General features: G+C 42.3%; 1 protein-coding gene across 8 annotated transcripts in view; it reads left to right on the forward strand.

Annotated features, from left to right (window-relative positions):
* The window catches only part of LOC136841688 (uncharacterized), a 595588-nt gene that overhangs the window by 392311 nt on the left and 183858 nt on the right, over positions 1-19419 (forward strand). For all 8 annotated transcript variants that reach the window (XM_067108885.1, XM_067108886.1, XM_067108884.1 and 5 more), the window contains one exon: positions 3723-12830. In XM_067108885.1, coding sequence (XP_066964986.1) covers positions 3723-12830 — 9108 coding nt within the window. The remainder of the gene's footprint in view (positions 1-3722; positions 12831-19419) is intronic.

Below are 19419 nucleotides of genomic sequence, written 5' to 3' on the forward strand. Positions count from 1 at the left end.
GTGTAGGTAAGTTTTTCTTAATATGTTACAGTGCTTCATCAAACCTATTTGTTTGAAATCATATTTTTATTCAGTGTTTTAAATATAAGTTGAAGGTTGTCTTTGCAACAAATGCTTTTCCCTATTTTCATATAATGTGTTTGTGTTAATATGTTGATTTTGATTGATTGATGCCCTGAGGCGAGATCAAACGAGCTTGAACTTGATAACGTGTTGATGACTTACAATCGTATTCATATATTCATCTTCGTAAGCGAGTGGTTTGCTCGCCACGCAGAATAACAATGTATTTCTCTTATTTAGTCTCATATCTTTACGACTTGACAGGTTGATTTGACCCAATAAAAATGATGCTTTAAAACTATATAGAATTGAAATGTCGAGGTCTCGACACCCTCACCTGTTCATGCTCGTATGACAATCCTTTAAACTAAGTTCTTTCATTCATGTTTTGAGTAATTGTGTATTTTTTTTTATATTATTTTTCATTTTCGTTATGTGGCTTCTTTCTTTTGTTATCTGTGCATTTCATATTCTGTGCTGTTTTTGTGTTGTCTTGTTGCATTTTTGTTGATTTCATGTTGCATTCGAAATGTTTGAATGAGACTTAAACATAAGAATTGCTAAAGCAAACAAAATTTCTTTCATGTATACATTTTTGCTTAGTATAATTTATTTCATTGGTATTACATGTTTATGTTCGTTTGCCTAAGTGTTGGGCATTCTTTTAGATGGTTATGGTATGGACTGCTTAAGTATTAATCCCGCCTGAAGAGAATACTGAGGAGACGTATTCAAGAATGCTTTCAGGTACCGGTTTTACCGGGACGTCATATGCATGCACGCTTCTGTGAGCTAGGGCTAGGGCGGTGCAGGTACTTTGCATGGAATGTGGCTTAAATGTTTAGGTATGATATTAATTTGCTTGCATGTATGCACAATTTCATGCGTTCATTAAGATATATACATGCATGTATATGTATATATATATATATATATATATATATATATATATATATATATATATATATATATATATAAATTATATACATATATCTCAACTGTAGTGTTGTGTAATTAACGAATCAGGTGTTAAAGTGATCAAAATTATATATATATATATATATATATATATATATATATATATATATGTATATATAATATATGTATATATAATATATGTATATATATGTGTGTGTGCTGTAATATTATATATATATTGTAATATATACGAATAAGTGCATCCTCAAATAAAGATGTGCATACATAACCATAGTTAATAAATTACATCTTAACTTCTTCTATAAACTGTTCTCATTGACGGTAGTCACTTTCGTCTCTGAATTGCCATCTCTTGTGTATAGAGATATCAAAAGTATTTCTGCTCTGTTAAAGATAAGACATTTTGGTGTACTTCGGTTCGATATATGCTGTATAGTTTTCAATTCGTGGAATTGCAGGACGCGCAAGAAAGTGCGATTATTTCTTTATTTTATGCCTTGTCGTAGATTATTACTGAAGAGGAGAATTTTTATCGATTTTTTTTAAGTAGCTGCATTATATAAATGTTTGCACACCGGTAAGGAAGAAGGGCAAAAAGTGAAAGAACAGAATATTCGCATGTGAAGAAACTGAAATTATTGCTCCAACTTAAGCGGAAATGAAGCGTGATAGGGAGCAGAAAGAAAAACAACAGAACGAGAATGGGTCAATCAGTTTATGGTTGTTGCCATTTTTCTGATCTTATTACAACGCTAGATGTCTTGCTATTTTAGCACCGTTTCCACATACGAAATTAAATGTTACTTAAAAACAGAAGAAGAAATTATTTAGTCCGGGAATCATGTTATGCAATCAATTTTGGTTCGTTTAAAAGAAATTGTAGCATATGTGAGGACGTTTCAGATTGGCTTCGTAAAATCTGTTTTTCTGACTTTTTTTTTCGATGTCACTGCTACGATTGTAAAGAAAAATCAGTTTTCAAAACTGGCCACCATTACGGTTTAAGTTTTCAAACACGACAAACCACAAATTTGTATCTTCAAGCCTGTTTTTCGGTGTTACTCAGAGAACTCACGTCAGCGAAATGACAATGAATAACGGTGCAGGCAATGCGGAGTCTCCAGATAAACACTTGGAATGTTCGCTTTTCTCTTATGTCTTAACCGGGATTAAGAAAAATAAATATTTCCGATTTAAGATCGTCTCAAGAAGTTTGCTTTTAATTCAATGCTTAAGATTTACATTCTTATTTTTTCCGTTAAATAATAAGAATTATTGTGATAATATTGACAATGTTGTCAGATCTTTTGGTGTCATTTTAGTCCTCGCTTTTTGCATTAGTTTTCATTCGCAGTATGTGATAGATTTTAACTACGATTATTATTATTATTATTATTATTATTATTATTATTATTATTATTATTATTATTATTATTATTATCATCAGAGTTGTCGTTCCTAATTGTATATAGTCTTTTTGGAACAGCATGACAGTGTCGAGACTGAGAAAGATCGTTGAAAGTTTTTCGACCGTTGGCCTTTTAAAAACCAGAAATGAACACTGATCAACTGCAAGACTTTCGTGAGCATACGTCAAGGAGGTATTGCTGCGTCACTCCTATTTTTACTCTCTCTGCCAATTCCGGTTCTTTCATAAAACGCTGCCGCACAAAATTTATGATGATGGCATTATTTTGATTCCGTTCCGCTGCAGCTTTCCAAGAAATGGTTTCTCAAAGCATGCCTTTCTGGCAGTTGGGTTCTATTCTCTGGTATAATCAAGTTTGTTTTTTATTATTTTGTTATTATCAGTCAAGATGTATTCATTCATTTCTGAATATTGGTTAAGTCACAGCTTGCAATGCTTTTTTGTTGGCTACTGTTGCTTCTTCTCTCTCTCCCTCTCTCTCTCTCTCTCTCTCTCTCTCTCTCTCTCTCTCTCTCTCTCTCTCTCTCTCTCTCTCTCTCTCTCTAGAAACATAGAAACACAATTATATATATATATATATATATATATATATATATATATATATATATATATATATATATATATATATATATACACTGTATATATATATGTATATAATATATATATGTGTGTGTGTACGTAGTATGTATGAATGTGTGATACACGACGCGTTCATACAGATACACGTGCTCGCATATGTATTATGCTGAAATGATTATTAGTGGACGCTCACAAGAACACCAAAGCATATTTTGCATATTTATTTTCCTCTTTTTCATCCGTTCCAATTTACACAAAGCTTTTAGACCAAAAATATTCACTTGTGAAATTGGGCACTATGACTAACCTTTACTAAACCATAAAGTCTTCATTGGAGCAAAGCATGTTACCTTAGATGGTATAGATGTTCTAGGAGCATCATTGTTTTCTCGCCATTAAAAATTGCATGTATCTATCTCTCCTTGATGATGGAAAGTGGAACAGTTGACTGCCTGGCATTAATCTCGTATTCAAGCATGACATAAACCATCGGTTGCTGTCTGATGAGACGGCACCTGCTAAACAGAGCTTTTCCGGTCTGCATGTCATCTTGACTTTCTCTCTCTTGAATGCATCGCAACACGGCAAGGAAACGACACTTGGAAAATAACAGAAACATGGATCAACATTGCAACAAGGCGTTTGATGCACATAATACCTGTCTTATTCGAGCTGTAATTTTTATTTTTTCGTTTTCCTCTTTTCTCTGAAGGCTATGCCACTACGGGTCGCCGCCCTGCCAAGCCCACGCATAACATTGCCTCCGTCAGGAGGAGTCGATCTTTCCAAGTTGGCTCTCGTCGTTTGGAGGAGGAGTTCTCCTCCAGGTCTTCTCCTCCACCTCCTCCTCTTCCACTCAAGGACGCTCTCTCGGGGCAAGTGGCCCGATACGTCAAGGAGTTGGAAAAGGGAATTCAGATGACAGTGGAGAACATGAAGCCCATAAAGAAGCCTCCTTTACCTCCAGGTGACCTCTCCCAGAGGGTCCTCCATCTCTCCAAGGATTCTCATCCCGTAGGGCGTAGCCGCAGCCTTGGAAGGAGACAAAATAATAAGCCACATAGCGGAAGCTCACCGAGTGACACCAGTGATACTGGGAACTCGAAGATGGATTTCGACGATCGCTCGACATTGCCCCATTCTGATCACTCGTCTTCGAACAATCGACACTCGGACACGGCTTCTGACATCGTCCTCGACAACGAGAAGATTGTCCCCGGTGGCGACGATTATAAGATCGTTTTTATCAGTTCCGACTCTTCGAAAGATTCAGAACTGAATTCGTCCATCGACTCCGACAACTCGGGGTCACCCTCCAGGCGTGTGTCGAGCGTTAATACCATCAATGACTCTGACACAGCTGGTTTCATCGACGAGAGCGACTGGGATTACTTTGAGTCGGAATCCCAAGCCGGGAGGAGAAGGAAAAACAATACTGTTATGAAGAACAACACGCACAACAATAACAAAAGCAACAACAGCAACGTCATCAGTGCCCCTAGAGTAATTATCCCGACTCGAGTGGATGCATGTGTCATGACGGAGGGCGAGTACCTGAGTGGGAGCGCTTCCGAGGGCGAGGAGAGCGAAATGGAATCGCCCTCCGTGCAAGACACTTCTCTTCATCTGTCATTACGAGTGCCATCCCCGGACCTGACACCGTGCCACCAAAGAGACGACAGTGGTGTTAGTAATGCCACCACCGAGAGTCAGGAACTGCAGGTGTCTTTTGATGGCAACACGACGCCCGTCAAGGACACCACAGATGACCGCCCCTCCTCATCCTCGCCTCCCCCTCTCCTCCCAACGTTGAGATCGCTGGACTCTGCGGAATTGCACGCCATGTTGCGCCAGACGGAGGCTGTGCAAGCTGAAGCTCAAGCTTTGCAAGCAGCTCTTATGGGAGCATTTACCCCTGCCGAGGGCGTACTCAGTGCCATCCCAGGAGGTGGGCGGTGGTTTGCCCGGGGCGACTCCACCCGAAGTTCAGCCGAAAGGTCCGTTGGAGAACTATCATGTCACGATCAGGTAAGGGCATTGGGAGTCAATACTCCTCAGGAATCTACCGCACTAAGGGAATATCGCAAGCGGGTGCTTACTGAAATTCAAAACTATTACGGCGTCAGCAGTGATATGTCAGGAGTAGGGAGTGGGGGAGGGCGTGCTGTTGGTGGTGCCCATCCCGCCCATGTGAAGCCACGCCCAGATTGGCACTCATACAGGGCTCAACATCACCTGAGCCAGATTTCAACAGCGAATGTTCCTAAAGTCTTATCACCTTTATCATATCAACCGCGTCGTGCAGATAAGAGAGTGCCAGGGTCACATGACAACGCTGGCACTGTTCACAGTCGTAGCAAGAGCGTGCCTTCGTCGGGTTGTGTCAGCAATATTCGTCAGAAAGGAAGTAGAGATATTTGCATACAGACTGACCCTGACCCCGGTGGACTGGTCAATCATATTGATGATGATGGCGATTCTTCAACACCTGAACGTATAGAATCTACGCCTTCCACACCGGGCGCGCCTCCCACTGACATTATGGTTGGTAGCAGAACTCAGAGGGATACAACGGCAGCCAAGGTGTCCAGGCTGGTGGAAAGGATACCCACAGGAACGCAGGGATTCACAAGACCCTCCGGCCATAGTGTTGGCGGAGGTGGTGGTGTTCGAGACGGCGTTGGCCACTTCGGCAGTGTCGGTGTTGGGTTTAGGGAACGAGGGGTCGGAGGAGGAGGAGGAGGGGGGAGAGGAGGAGGGGGAGACGATGTTGGCCCCTCTATCTTACCCCACCCCCCATCCATCCACCTGCACCTCACGCTCAGCCGTGAGACCTCAGTCGCACACCCGTCCGACTCTGAGACGGATGAAAAGCTCTTGGATGCGAGTTCTTGCGTTAGTAGTGACTTGGGTGGCGAATCCGCGAGTGATTTCGAGTACCAGGAAGACGCGAGTGAACGGTGGAGGAGGACCAGAGTGCAGAAAGAGCGCCATGGTGTTGATAATGGTGCCGGAGGACGAGGAAGCCAGGTAACAAAGAAGGCACATAATAAGGAGGCGAAGGAGCATGGCGGCGGAGGACAGGGGGAGGAGGAGGCGCCTCTGTGCCCCCGCATAACTGCTGCTGCTGCTGCTGCTGCTGTTCCTGCCACTACCACCACAAATACGAACGCACAACCACCCACCACCCACAACATACGCCCACACCCACCTCAGCCCGCCCCTAGAAAAACCATGAGTGCCCTTCGCCCACAACTCCCATCACACCCCTCCCTTCATCAACCACCTCCGCCTCATCTTCAAGAAAATGGCGGTGATCTCGATGCCCTTGAAGGAATAATCCCATCCATGGAAACGTCTCAGTCGGATTCTTCACACCCACCTCTCGTCCTCGAGGCTGCTCCTCCTCAGGAGGAGGACGAGGAGCATACGTCGGCCTCGAGTAACACCAGCGAAGACGAGGACACCGACGAAGATGTCCACGTCTCCCGTAGCTATAATATTTGCGGTGCTGACGAAGGCGAGAAAGATAGCGAGGCCGAAAACATACCCGAGGACGAGGTGCCCAGCCACTTGGAGGCCGAGAATCGAGAGGATTCCTCGGCTTCGAGTGGCAGTGATGACACTGACGATGAAAAGCACGTCAGTAAAGAGTACAGGCTGACGAAGTCATCCTCCACGGAATCGACCTCAGAGGAGACCGTCCTCGAGGGTGAGGTAGAAGAGGTTGATAAAAATTCCTGTCTGGGGGAGGGTCCCAAGGATGAGGATGGAGTCAAGGGCGAGGCTGGCAGTGATAGTCTGGATATGAATGTTGATGAGTCAGTAGTGAAAGATGACGAAGAAGTGAATAATCAAGTGTTATCTGATCTCATAATAAATAATAATAATAATAATAATAATATTAGCAATAATATTGTAACAGAAACTCTAAGTAGTAGTAATATTAGTGATAATAATAGTTATAATAATAGTAGTAGTAATAATACACCATTGCCTAATGAAATGTGTGAAACCTCAGCAGTGAGTGATAAAGTTGAGGAAGAACAAAGCGAAAAGGGAGAGGAAAAAATAAAAGATGCAGAAAATAGCAATGCAAAATTCAACCCAACCAGTGAAATCGGTGATAATCGACAACAACAAGAGTGCGAGACAGTTGCCATTGATCGCCAGAATCTTGATCTCAGTGATAGGGGAATTAATGTTGACAGTTCTTCATTGAACGGTGCTGGTGAAGGAGGTGATGGTGTTGGGGATAGTCAGGTAGTGTTGGAGGATGGTTCAGTAAGTGAAGAAGGTGAAGTAGTAGAAAAACATGATCTAGAAAGTACTAGTGAGAGTATTGGTAAAGAAAGTAAAAGTGAAATGAAATTGAATGAAATAAACACGAATAAGGATGAAAGTGTTGGTGCTGAAGTTAGCGACACCGTAGAAAAAAGCGAAAATGGAGGAGAAGCAGAAAAAGGCGAAAATAAGCACGAGGATGTTGAAAAGAGCGCAGAAACAAACGATGACGAGGAAAAAGAATCCGTCCTTGAAAAGGTTAAAGAAACCATTTTACCTTCTGATGAAACCAGTGATCTCAATGCCAATACCAGCGATTCTCTTGAGATCACGACAGCTGACGATGCCTCGGTTGTTAAAGAATCATTAATTGAGAATTCCCCGGATGGTGATCAAACCTCAGGGATCACCCAGGGGGAGGAGGTAACTTCACATGACGAGACCCAGGTCAACAAAGAACCGAAGGAGGCTGATGTTGCTGACGTTGTAGTAAGCGAAGACATTGCCCCAGAGGTAAGTGAAGGTTTGGATGATAGGGAGTGCCAGGTAGTGCCAGAAGGCACTGGGCATGTTAGTGAGAGTGACCACCCGATCTCGCAAGAAAGTGAAGGGCCGTCTGTAAATGATGCTGAAAGTAAAGAGGCAGCAGACAGCTTAGAGGGAGAGAACCACGAATGTACTGGTGGCACCAGCAGTGCCGACGCCGGAAGTGCACAAGTGGAACAGAGTGGAGGTGGGGGAACGGAGCACACTTCAGTAACACAGAGTGAATCAGGGGATGAACACGTGCCGTTGCAGCCTCCTCCTCCTCTTCCGACGGGCGACGACCCTGCCTCTCTTACCGCAGCTGTGCCCTCCTCTCCTGGTCCTGTCGATACAGGACCGGATATCGATTCCACCTTGGAAGAAGTAGATTCGACTGTGATAGAAAACGGCGAAGAACGGTTGAAGGAAGGAGAAAATAACACCGTGGAAGGGGAATCCAGTGAGTCTGGTCACTCGAGTGCTGGAGAGAGTGAAGTCGAAGGTGAAGACCCCGCCAATGTCGTGAAAATTAATGTGACAGAGCAAGAACAGGACGGTGATGGTGTCAGCATTCCCGTGAGTGTTTTAGACGGTGACGGTGTTAGACAGGAGGTGACCAGGTTTGCAGTCAGAAGGGTAAGGTCGCCAGAAGTGACGTCACGTCGTACTCCACCAGTGCCCTCCCGACGGACTAAACGTTCTTCTTCCTCCGACGGGGTTTCCTCATCCTCTGATATCGAGCGATCTGACGCAGATGCCAGCGATTCCGCTGATACCGTCATAGAAGGTGGGAAGTTGCACACGGAATTGCGCAGGTTTGCATTGCAACAGCGCATTCACGACCACGACGATAAGAGTCGTGACTCCGACGGACCTTCATCGGCAGACTCTGTGCTTCATGGTGCTGATAGTGAATCTCAGTGTTCGGATAATAGTGAGGAAGGGAATCTGGTGTCTATAGTGTCCGTGGGAGACGACGATGATCACACGACTCGTCTCTCATCTCATGGTAGGATCTACATCAGGTCAGATTCGACGGATTCCGACGTACAAATCAAACCAACATGTATAGTTGTAACGGGGTCATCGGGCGCAGAATCAGGAGATGACGGTGAAGCTGACGACAGAAATCACCGCAATATCAAAAATGGAGGAAATGATGTTACTATCTTGGAGGTGACTAGTGACGGCCGCTGTGGCCACGTCATGTCAGTTCACGTGACGAGTCCTGACTCCTCCAGGAGTGCCTCTCCTGCCAGGAGGAGTCAGGTGAGTGAATTACAGTCAATGATTCTCACTACCAGAGAAAGGCAGTCACAGTTCCGCCGCTCTCCTACCGAATTAAAAGAAAGTTCGTCGAGTCTGGCGAACTATTTCACTCGTACTCTTGGCACAGATTCGCCTCATGCCCCCAGACGTCTCAACAAGACACCCGAAATTAGAAGGCGCAAGATTGATCGTACTGAAACGGTAGACTCTCCTGCCACTACGAGTCCGTCCAGCCCTGCGGCAACTCCGGATCACTCCGAAGGGGATCTGTTGGCTTACGAAGAGAATCATGGCATTAATATTGAAGATGAATATCCTATACCTCATGATTATGACTCGGGAGAAGACACTGAAAGGGGCGTGTCGTTTCCTGATGAAACTGAGCTCTTTAATGACGACGTTTCTTTCGATGAAACGAGACACGAGTTCCCCGAAGGTGATGAATATGAAGGAGTCGATTTGTATGTTGATCAGGATGCTGAGGGGCGTTTTGATTCTATCGAAGATGGTGAATCTATTAACAGTGAGTCCAATTATAGTGAATCTTCAGGAGATGAGATTATGGAGAGGGAGGACGAACTTAGGGGATACTGCAACAGAGCCATTGATTTCACGCTGCACACCATCATAGAAGAGAGCTGTGAAGAAAGTGACTACGAAAGAAAGACCAAAGAAGAAGAAGGCTCACATGCTGACCCGTCAGAACTCGAAAAATATTTCTATTTTGGTCTCGGAAATGGTCCGGCAGATCCCAAAAGGTTTGCTAACGAAGAGAGCGAGTACAGCGACACTTTTTCCGAAACATCCAGTTCCATATTTAGTGAAGGGGTAGACGTTGATCCCAAATATGACGAGGACATTGATCCTGCTGAACTGGCGTCTTCAAGATTAGAGAAATACTTCCTTACTGGACTGATAGGGTTCGAACGCCAGCCTTCCATAAGATCTGTGGGGGAAGACTCAGAACTACACACGGATGAAAGTGGCTCTGTTGGCAGTGACTCTGAAGGGTCACCCAGTCCTGAGCAGCCAAGAAAAAAGCTCGTAAGAAGACCTCGGGGATTTCGGCCCGGCGTCGCCAATAGGGGCCTGGTGACGTCCGATCGGGGGGATGGGGCCCCTAGTGATGGTTCTCATCACTCTGAAGGAGATGAAGTGGACAGGACTTTAGTCAGCGGAGAAGACGAGGGGTCCACTGAATCTGAAGAGACCGCCTTTGACAAGGGCGATGGACAGTTTGACACTATCAAAAGACGCAAAAAGAAGAAGAGCTCCAGTGACTATTCTGATAAAAGATCTGACAGTGATAAGAGCGAGCTTAGAGGGTTAGAACATCTTGAATTAGAACATAAGGAAGATATCTGTGATCTAAAAAATGCAGAAACACTAAAATCTCTGATGGATCAAGAAAAGATCGCCAAACGTGTAACAATAGACTGTGACAAAGATAAAAGTGATGAAAAGGTGGATAAGGAAGGTGATTTATCGGACAGAAAATACCAAAGTCGAGACAGTGGATTCATTGGTAGCTCAGATGACTTACTCAAAGACAAACCAGAGGATGGTTTTAAAGACCAGAAAGCTCGCTCCTCCTCTGAATCGAGCACAGAGGACATCGATAATTTAAAGAGAAAGGATGAGAAACACGAAATGACCAAGAATGAGGAGAATAAAAGTGATAGTTTTGATAATGACAGCAATAACAACAAATCAGAGAACGAAGACAGAAGCAGTGGGGAAGGGAAAGTCTCCAGATCAAGTACAGGTTCTTCGGTGGACCTTCCGCCGTTTTCTAACAAGGCCAGGAGTAAAATTTGTCGCAAAGATTCATTCAACAATTGGAGTTCGGATGAAGAAACGAATATGATGATGAATAAGATGCGCGCCTTTTTCAAGACAATGATCTCAAACACAAGGGAGGCACCGAAAGGGCAACGAGTAAAACCCCCTCAGCTTGTTGCTTTCGAGGCGAAATTAACGAATTTAATGAAAACTGTCCCTGGGATCAATGATGAACAGGTGAAGGAAATTGTCGAGTACCTGAGCTCAGAAGATACTTGGAGTGATTCTTACGACTCTTCAGATTACACCAGCAGTGATCTGGAAGGCGCTTATGCTCTCCTCGACCAAGCAGACCCAGAAATGAAGAGTGACCTTAGAGAACAGATATCAGCGTCTTGTAAGCAGATCATCCAAAAGTTTGACCAAAGCCGTGAACCAAGTGACACCGACAGTGCTCATTCCTTATTTGGAGGGAGAGCATATTCTGAAAGTTCGGAAGACGCTTCCCCCTCTAGCAAAGATACAGAGTTTATGTATAATCGTCTCATGTCATCTATATCCCACTTGAAACCTGACAGTGACCGTGGAAGCATAGGCTCTGGGTCACAAGGGGCGTCACCCCCTCTCCTAGCCAAAGTCATGCATCATATTGGCAACAGACTTGTTGCGCTCATGCATGAGGTGTCAGGTGGGAGTGAAAACGGCGACGAAGATTCCCTGAGTTTAGGTCATCCAGCAACATCGAGTCCCAAAGTTCCTCTTTTCAAGCCCAGAAAACACAAGTCAGTGGATTCCATATCGCTCGACTCATCCATCGAGAAGAGCTCATTAACAAGTACAAGTTTCGAATCCGAGGACAGTCCCACAGACACGGAACAGTCACCTGAGTCTGATCCAGGAACACCTAAAGCTCGCAAACGTTTAGATCCCCTTTCTGTGATCAGTGAACGCTCATCTGCAGAGGACTTCACCTCTCTAGAAAGTCAGCGTACAGTTTTTGCTTCTCACGACTCCCCTAGACACCAGACACGCCTCGATGCCACGCACACGCATCAGACAACGGCGTCTCAAAGAAGCTTAGAGGAAAGGGGCGTTACGAATATTCAGTATTTTGTCACCGAAGGCAGTAATAACGAAGTAGAAGTGTGGCAAAGCGTGACGATTGACGAAGATAAATTTGACGCTAGGGAACATGGCAGACGCAGCGCCCGTCGCCAGGAAACCAGGAAGGCAAAATCTCACATGAGTCTAGAGAAGATTCATCAAGAGGATGTGAAAAATACTGGGGAGAGATCAGAGTCGCTTGGTGATCTTCTAGACCGCGTCCGTTCGTCTGAATTTTCTAGTAGTTACGAGCAATTAGACTCAGATTCCACTTTAAAAGCATCAGACTCCTTAGATCGTCATATTGGCAGCAGTTCTTCCAACATCCGCCTGAACGCTTCCAGCAGGGGTTCTCTTACCACAAGCAGTAGAGGAAGCCTTGCAGCATCTAGTCGGGGTTCTCTCAATGCCGGGTCACGGGGCTCCTTGCAGGGATCGTCAGGTCCTGAAGAGGAGGAGGAAAAGAAATCGAAAAAGTTGAGCTTCTTCCGATATGCTCGGAGGTCTTCCATGCCAGACACCAGCAAAGACAACATGTCCCCCGAAGTTCGCTCTACCACCTTGCCCAGATCTAACCCAACGCAGGTGGCATCGACAGCCTCTCTCCCAAGATCTCAGTCGGCCCTCTTCAACAAGACGATGCCTTCTATTACCTCCACCCAAGCAGCCTATTCCTCTCCGCCTTCCACCTTCGACCGCCTGACGGGGGTCTCTTCGGCGACTGGACCTCGGTCTGCGCGATACCACGCCCCTGGATATAAACCTCCGCCGCCTCCTGCCACGCCCAAAAAGACTATTTCGTCTGGCCTCCCAGCCTCCCTCAGGAAAGATTTGGTGAGCAGCTGGGCACCGCAAGGTAAGAGTTTTAACAAACATATAGACATTTTTCCGTTAGTTGATTTCTAGAATTGTAGGAATTCATTTTTTATGGTTTATTGAGCATTTGTTTTTCTGTGTGTGCTTTTACTTCATTCATATTCTCTGTTTCTAAATGATTTGTTAATCTGAAACTGAACGTGCAAGAGAAAATTTAGTCGTTGCATAAATGCAACTTTGCATTTATAAAGGAATGCTTTTATATACAGTATGCATGTGAATACGTACATAAATACATCCCCTATATGTGTGTGTGTGTATATATATATATATATATATATATATATATATATATATATATATATATATATATATATATATATATATATATATATATATATCTATATATATATATATATATATATATATATATATATATATATATATATATATATATATATATATATATATATATATATATATATATATATATATATATATATAATATATATTGATGTGTTTATGTAAGTATTCACATGCAAATATAAAAGCATTCCTTTCATATATATATATATATATATATATATATATATATATATATATATATATATATATATATATATATAGAAGAAGATATATATATATATATATATATATATATATATATATATATATATATATATATATATATATATATATATATATATATATGAGAGAGAGGAGATCTTATATATGTGTTTGAGTGTACTGCATGTGTGTGCTAGCTGGCAGACGTGAGAAATATGTGGTCTGTGTTCCTGTTTTGAAAGAAACGTACGATCATCATCTTACAAACAATTAGTGTATAGTATTTTTATTCTCTTTCACTCGAGAGAGAGAGAGAATTTGCTGTATGTGTGTATTTATGTATGTACATTGCGCGTATGTGCATGTTAACAGACAAGAGCGGTGTGTGGTATGTGTTCCTGTTTTTCAAGAAACACGCCGCCAAGAATATCTACCTTTACAAACAATGATCCACATCCTTTCATTATCTCAAGACGAATGTATAACGATGAGTTCTTATAATGGTTATATTTGCATATAATCATCATAATCCTTGTTTATTTTTAGTCATTTCATCCAACTCTGTCCTTTAGTATTTGGCTGTAGTAGCCTCCGTATAAATTATGTATGGTTTTTATTTATTTATTTTTTTTTGTTATAATCCATGATGATAATCGATATTGTGTGTGCTAAATTATGTGGGCCTTAAGACACCGCCTTTTGGTATTTCTCCCCAGTGCCTTTCCATTTTAAGTCTTTTATCATCAGCCCATGAACTATTGTACAAAACGCCAAACTGATGACCAGTACTGAACTGTTCGTGTTTTCTGCATATTTCTGGAGGACGTTTCTCACAGAGCACTGCGCTGATTTAGCCCTGCCTGTTTTCGTGCACCTCTCTCAATTCAAGCTGTTTTGTTTTGCTTCAGTTATGTCTGCGTTTGTGTTATATAACGAAGAAGACATGAAGACATGAGAGTGGTAGACACATTTCAACAACTCTTCTCATAGGAAGCATCTCAGATACATGGGATTGCTGAGCCGGAAGGATTGGGAGCATGACGTCGGTCCTTGGCTCACTGGCTCATTGTCGGCGCTTCATATTTTCTGCCCGGTGAGCACTAATGGAGCCACAAAAGTGCTCTTCTCACCGATTATGGGGATATGTATATGAGGCTGTTGGCGAAATGAGTAGCTTTCAAAGGTACACCAGGAGATTGGTTAGGCTCGCTTAACAAGATAATCACAACGTAATCGAGGATTAAGGTTTATTTGATCTGTTCCTCCCAAAATTATGGGAATCTAAATTGACTCTTGCCTGTCCTCAGGTGGTTTTTTAAGGCTCTTAAAGGTGTAAATTCATCCGCCGACACCGGAGTTCATCTTGAGTCGGAATGGAGATACGTAGTGACGTGTATGGGTGAAAAACTATATTTACAAAGCGTTAAACTCCTGATACATATCATTTAGTGTTTGAGATATCGTTACGTATATGGTTCGTAATTGCTATCTAAGCCGTCTGCGTTTCAGGTCACTGCATCTTTATAGAGGTTCCGTGTGATAGGCTTTATTTCACAATTTCTCTGGATGAGAATGTTACGGCGAAATGTCACTGAACTCTGTGCAAGCATTCCTACCCCACATGGTGTTACTACTGGCAGAGACCGTTGACCAGTAAGGATGGTAGACTTTGTGGCCTTGTGTTCTCAAAGTTATTGGGGTTGAACGATTTGGATTGTACTCGTAGATTGTGAGTGTACATGCCCTCTCTCTCTCTCTCTCTCTCTCTCTCTCTCTCTCTCTCTCTCTCTCTCTCTCTCTCTCTCATGGTGAAGCTACAGTGTGTTACTGAAATGATCTTGTACTGATGTTTCTTTATTTCGCGTGTTTAAGACTGATTTGTGACCTTCCGTTCATTCAGATAAGTTTCCTTTTGGATTAGTTGCTAACTGCAAAACAGAGCATGCAAAAACTAAATACTCTGTTGTGTCCGTGACGACGCTATGTCTACTGAACTTCGTAGGTTTCATTGTTACTTTTCAGTGGGCAAAAATGTTATAATTATTGCCTTGAAAATAACGTTAAAACAATTTGCTTGGTGATGTGTGTATATATATATATATATATATATATATATATATATATATATATATATATATATATATATATATATATATATAATATATATATATATATATATATATATATATATATATATATATATATATATATACACACATATACATATATATGTTATATATATAATGTTTGTATGTGTGTTTGTATAACTAAAGCAGCAGGTATTTAGAAATTGGATTGCCAGCCTCATGTCCCTCCCCCTTCCTTGTTTGCAAACCCCCACAGTCGACAAGCTATCAGCAACATAATTCAGTGCTTGGGCCAACAGATGAACATGAGAATTTAACAGAAAATTCCTAAGTCGGTTCGACTCCTGAAAATCGGGGTGAGAGAGAGAGAGCAACTTAGTCCACTTTTTTTCTTCGTTAACTCTTCATGGCAGCCACACGCGTCATCCTCCAAGAGTAGAGCGCCAAGATCTGTAGAAGGCCGACACAGCAGCCATCGAGGAGAGGAGGTTTCGGTTCCGTTCATTGCAGGATTTTGTGTAGCGTGTCGGCAGGCGGCTAAGCGATAGAAGTTGCACGTGGGGGAAGTATAGGCTCGTGAGTGCAGTATTGCACAGATGTTACGCTGCAGTGGACATTCTTAACGGTATCCGAAAGCTTCTTCCGCTTATTTGTATTCAAATGTTTTCCCTTGATTGCCTTTGGATGGGCTTTTTGTTGTTGCCTTTAAATACCTTTGGTCGTCAGCCTCCTCCTTTGAGTGCACAAGCGATGTAGTGCTGCAAAATGTGTGTGTGTATATGAATGTGGACCTTTTGCGTATGCACTGTCCTAAAACGCAAACTTTACATTGAAACTTATCACCTCTAAAGATTGAATACGTGTATTCAGTCATTAAATATTATTTAAATTTTCAGTAGCTTTGTTACCAGGCTTGGTGTTGTAAAAAGATTATGCACCGAAATTTTTCTACGTTAAAACGTTAAAACTAATGGCACTGAGTGCAGGTTCTAACACTTACAAGTACGTCCTCCCTGAAGCCTTGAGCTGCCGTATCGTCTACGTTTGAGCTTCGAATGCTATTTTGGCGTAGAAATTGTTGAGACTCTTGGTGACACTTTAAATTTGTCTGGTTCTATTTAACCAAATTACTTTTTATCACACTTACATGAACTTCATTTTTATTTGAATTGCACCAGAGGTTCAAGCTGTACTTCAGTTTATTTCCGAGTGACTTTGAAGAGCTTTTATACTTGAAAGCCAGGTGAAATGTATGTGTCTTTCATTAACGTTTCAATAGGGCGAGAGACCGAAGAACCTCTTGCCTTTCGTTCGACCCTTTCCGGATGAAGGAACCATTTTATTTACCAAAGACAGGTTGAAAGACTACTGGAAGAGAGTATTGTTTTGATATTGGTTTGATAATTGCTACACAAAGGTACAATTTCTTTATTCAGTTTTTGCCTGGGAAAGATACCACACTGAACTTACTTTGGTAATGATTTGGTTAATCATTGTTAGTTAGTTTTAATTGATGAGGTCTTTGTCAAATTGAAATAATTTCCTTAGATCTTTGTCAGCCTTTTTAGGCTTTACAGAAAGTCGTGATTTTCAATTTAATTTTAGATTAGCATTGGAAGTTTATTCCTATATTTGAATCGGTTATTTGTAAAGTGTGGTGAGGATTTACACGTTGCTTGGACAATCATTGTAACCAATTTTGAGTAACTGTAAAAAAGTAAAAAGGAATTAAAACATGTATGCGTTTGATTACATGTCATCGTTTGGTGTCGGAGCACTTTTACTCTTTTTCACTGAGGTTTCCACTTCCTTTAGTGCAACGACGCCTCTCTCTCTCTCTCTCTCTCTCTCTCTCTCTCTCTCTCTCTCTCTCGTATTTTTTGGGGGGTCGTTTAAGCGTACTCAAGTGTTGTTTGTATCTTTTACCTTAGGCTCTTTGGTATACTTAATTTTTCAACAGCCGATGCGCTAAACACTGTTGTGTCGGCGATGAAAGCACGTTTAGAAATGGCATTTCCTGGCGTTGTGGGAATATCCGAGTCTCTCTCTACCGGTTGTCTTGGCTTGTGCTGTGCCCAGGTAGGGTCTTGATTCTCGTTCCCCGTCCGCCCCGCCAGGTGTGTCGTAACAACCCCGTTAGAATGACATACCTGCAGATTCAGTGTAGTTAGTTGTTTATGTTGAAGGTTTGTTTTTTGCTATTGTTTTAGCCAAGCTCTGTCTAGCATTAATGATGCTTGTGATTAATATTTTGCTTAGATAATGCCATGATTGCAGTTTGTACGTTAATGATATATGGAAAGGACTGAATTGTGCAATGTTTTGCGGTTGAATCGTTTACCGTAGCCTGTTGGGTATGTATGATGTATATTTATTGATTGCCATTAGTCTTATCGATCGGGCCATCCCTCCCTCCAAGTATGGCTTCTGTGGGCTCCCTCTGCTGTTCCCTTCAGAGATGGAGTCAAGGAGGTTATATTGGGGTCCTCCCTTGCCCCCAATGGGGGTTCCCGGCCTCTCTTCAGGAAACGGACCAGTCGTGTTTTTTCATCAAGAATTCTGAAAGGTTTGCCGTCTGTGATTAGATTTAAGTGACTGAACTGTGTATGGAAGTTTTACATGGTTCTCCCATCCCCTCCACCACCCCTTCTCTCTCTCTCTCTCTCTCTCTCTCTCTCTCTCTCTCTCTCTCTCTCTCTCTCTCTCTCTCTTTGCAGTGTAATGGGTTACCTTGAGGCAGCAGCAAACACGGATGATCTTACATTCATTCATTCATTCATTCTAAAGCTGGGCATTCTCGTTCGTCTCTCGCTTACTCTTGTATGTCTGGTTAGGTTGAGAATCATCTAACAGAAAATGGCCACATTCACTAACAGTTAAATTAGCTTCAAGCGAGCATACAAAACTATTCTTGTTAAAAGCATAGCACCAATGAGATTGATGACATCGTGTTGTACCACGGCTCGCACTCCCATCCCCGCACCTCACACAAATAACGCTCCCACCAGTACCCCAGTCCTCCCCCCCATTGTCTAAGACCGCTGCCCTCCCCGTCCAGAGTTCTTGGGAGTGAGTGGGTGCTTCCCGTCCCGCTGCCCAGGTGGGCTGGGACAAGGAGCGTCGAACCGTTGGTGAGCAGGAGGGTGGGCACTGGGCAGGGTGGGGCGGGGCCTCTGGGAGAGCAGATCTGGTCGAGCTCATAATTATGTTGGATGATTAATGCTGGTTTTATTTAACGTTGCAGATTGTGAACAAGATACAAACTGTCGGCCTGCAAGCCGTTGGAGTTTTCATTCATTTTTGTTCTGCGATAACGGTTGTCTGTGATCCAGCTCATCAAGCGTTGCTTTATCAACTTTCCGTGAGTCGTTTCATAGGACAAATGCATTACTACACGCGTACACACATTTAGTCATTTTGTTTTATGATGACGTTAATTGTGGCGAACAGTAAACTGTTGCTTGAATGGATCATCCTCTATATTCAGATTTATGAATGAATATAATCACGTAGTTGTTTGAGTTTGAACTTTATTAAGCATGCATTTATTTTTCTGAACAGGGTCAGTATTCTGCGAGCGAAGATACGCCGAGTATGAAATATATATATATATATATATATATATATATATATATATATATATATATATATATATATATATATATATATGTATATATATGTATATGTATATATATGTATATATATATATATATATTTGTCTTAATGTTAAGTGTATATAAATATCACGGTGATGTGATAAAAATTAATTCATAAACAGCTGCGTGTTTCAAACGCACCAATCGGCTTGGTGGTGTTGATGCCGACGCCAAGTACAAATATCTGCGTTCTACTGGGATTATGAATTATATTTATAGTAGAGCAGAGTCTGCCGGGTGCTTCAGTGCGTGGCTGCGTGCCCTGAAGATCGTTAGTACTCTCTGTTCGGTAGGTCGATCCTGTCAGTTATAATTATAA

Source organism: Macrobrachium rosenbergii, chromosome 9, assembly GCF_040412425.1.
Source record: "Macrobrachium rosenbergii isolate ZJJX-2024 chromosome 9, ASM4041242v1, whole genome shotgun sequence".
Lineage (NCBI taxonomy): Eukaryota > Metazoa > Arthropoda > Malacostraca > Decapoda > Palaemonidae > Macrobrachium > Macrobrachium rosenbergii.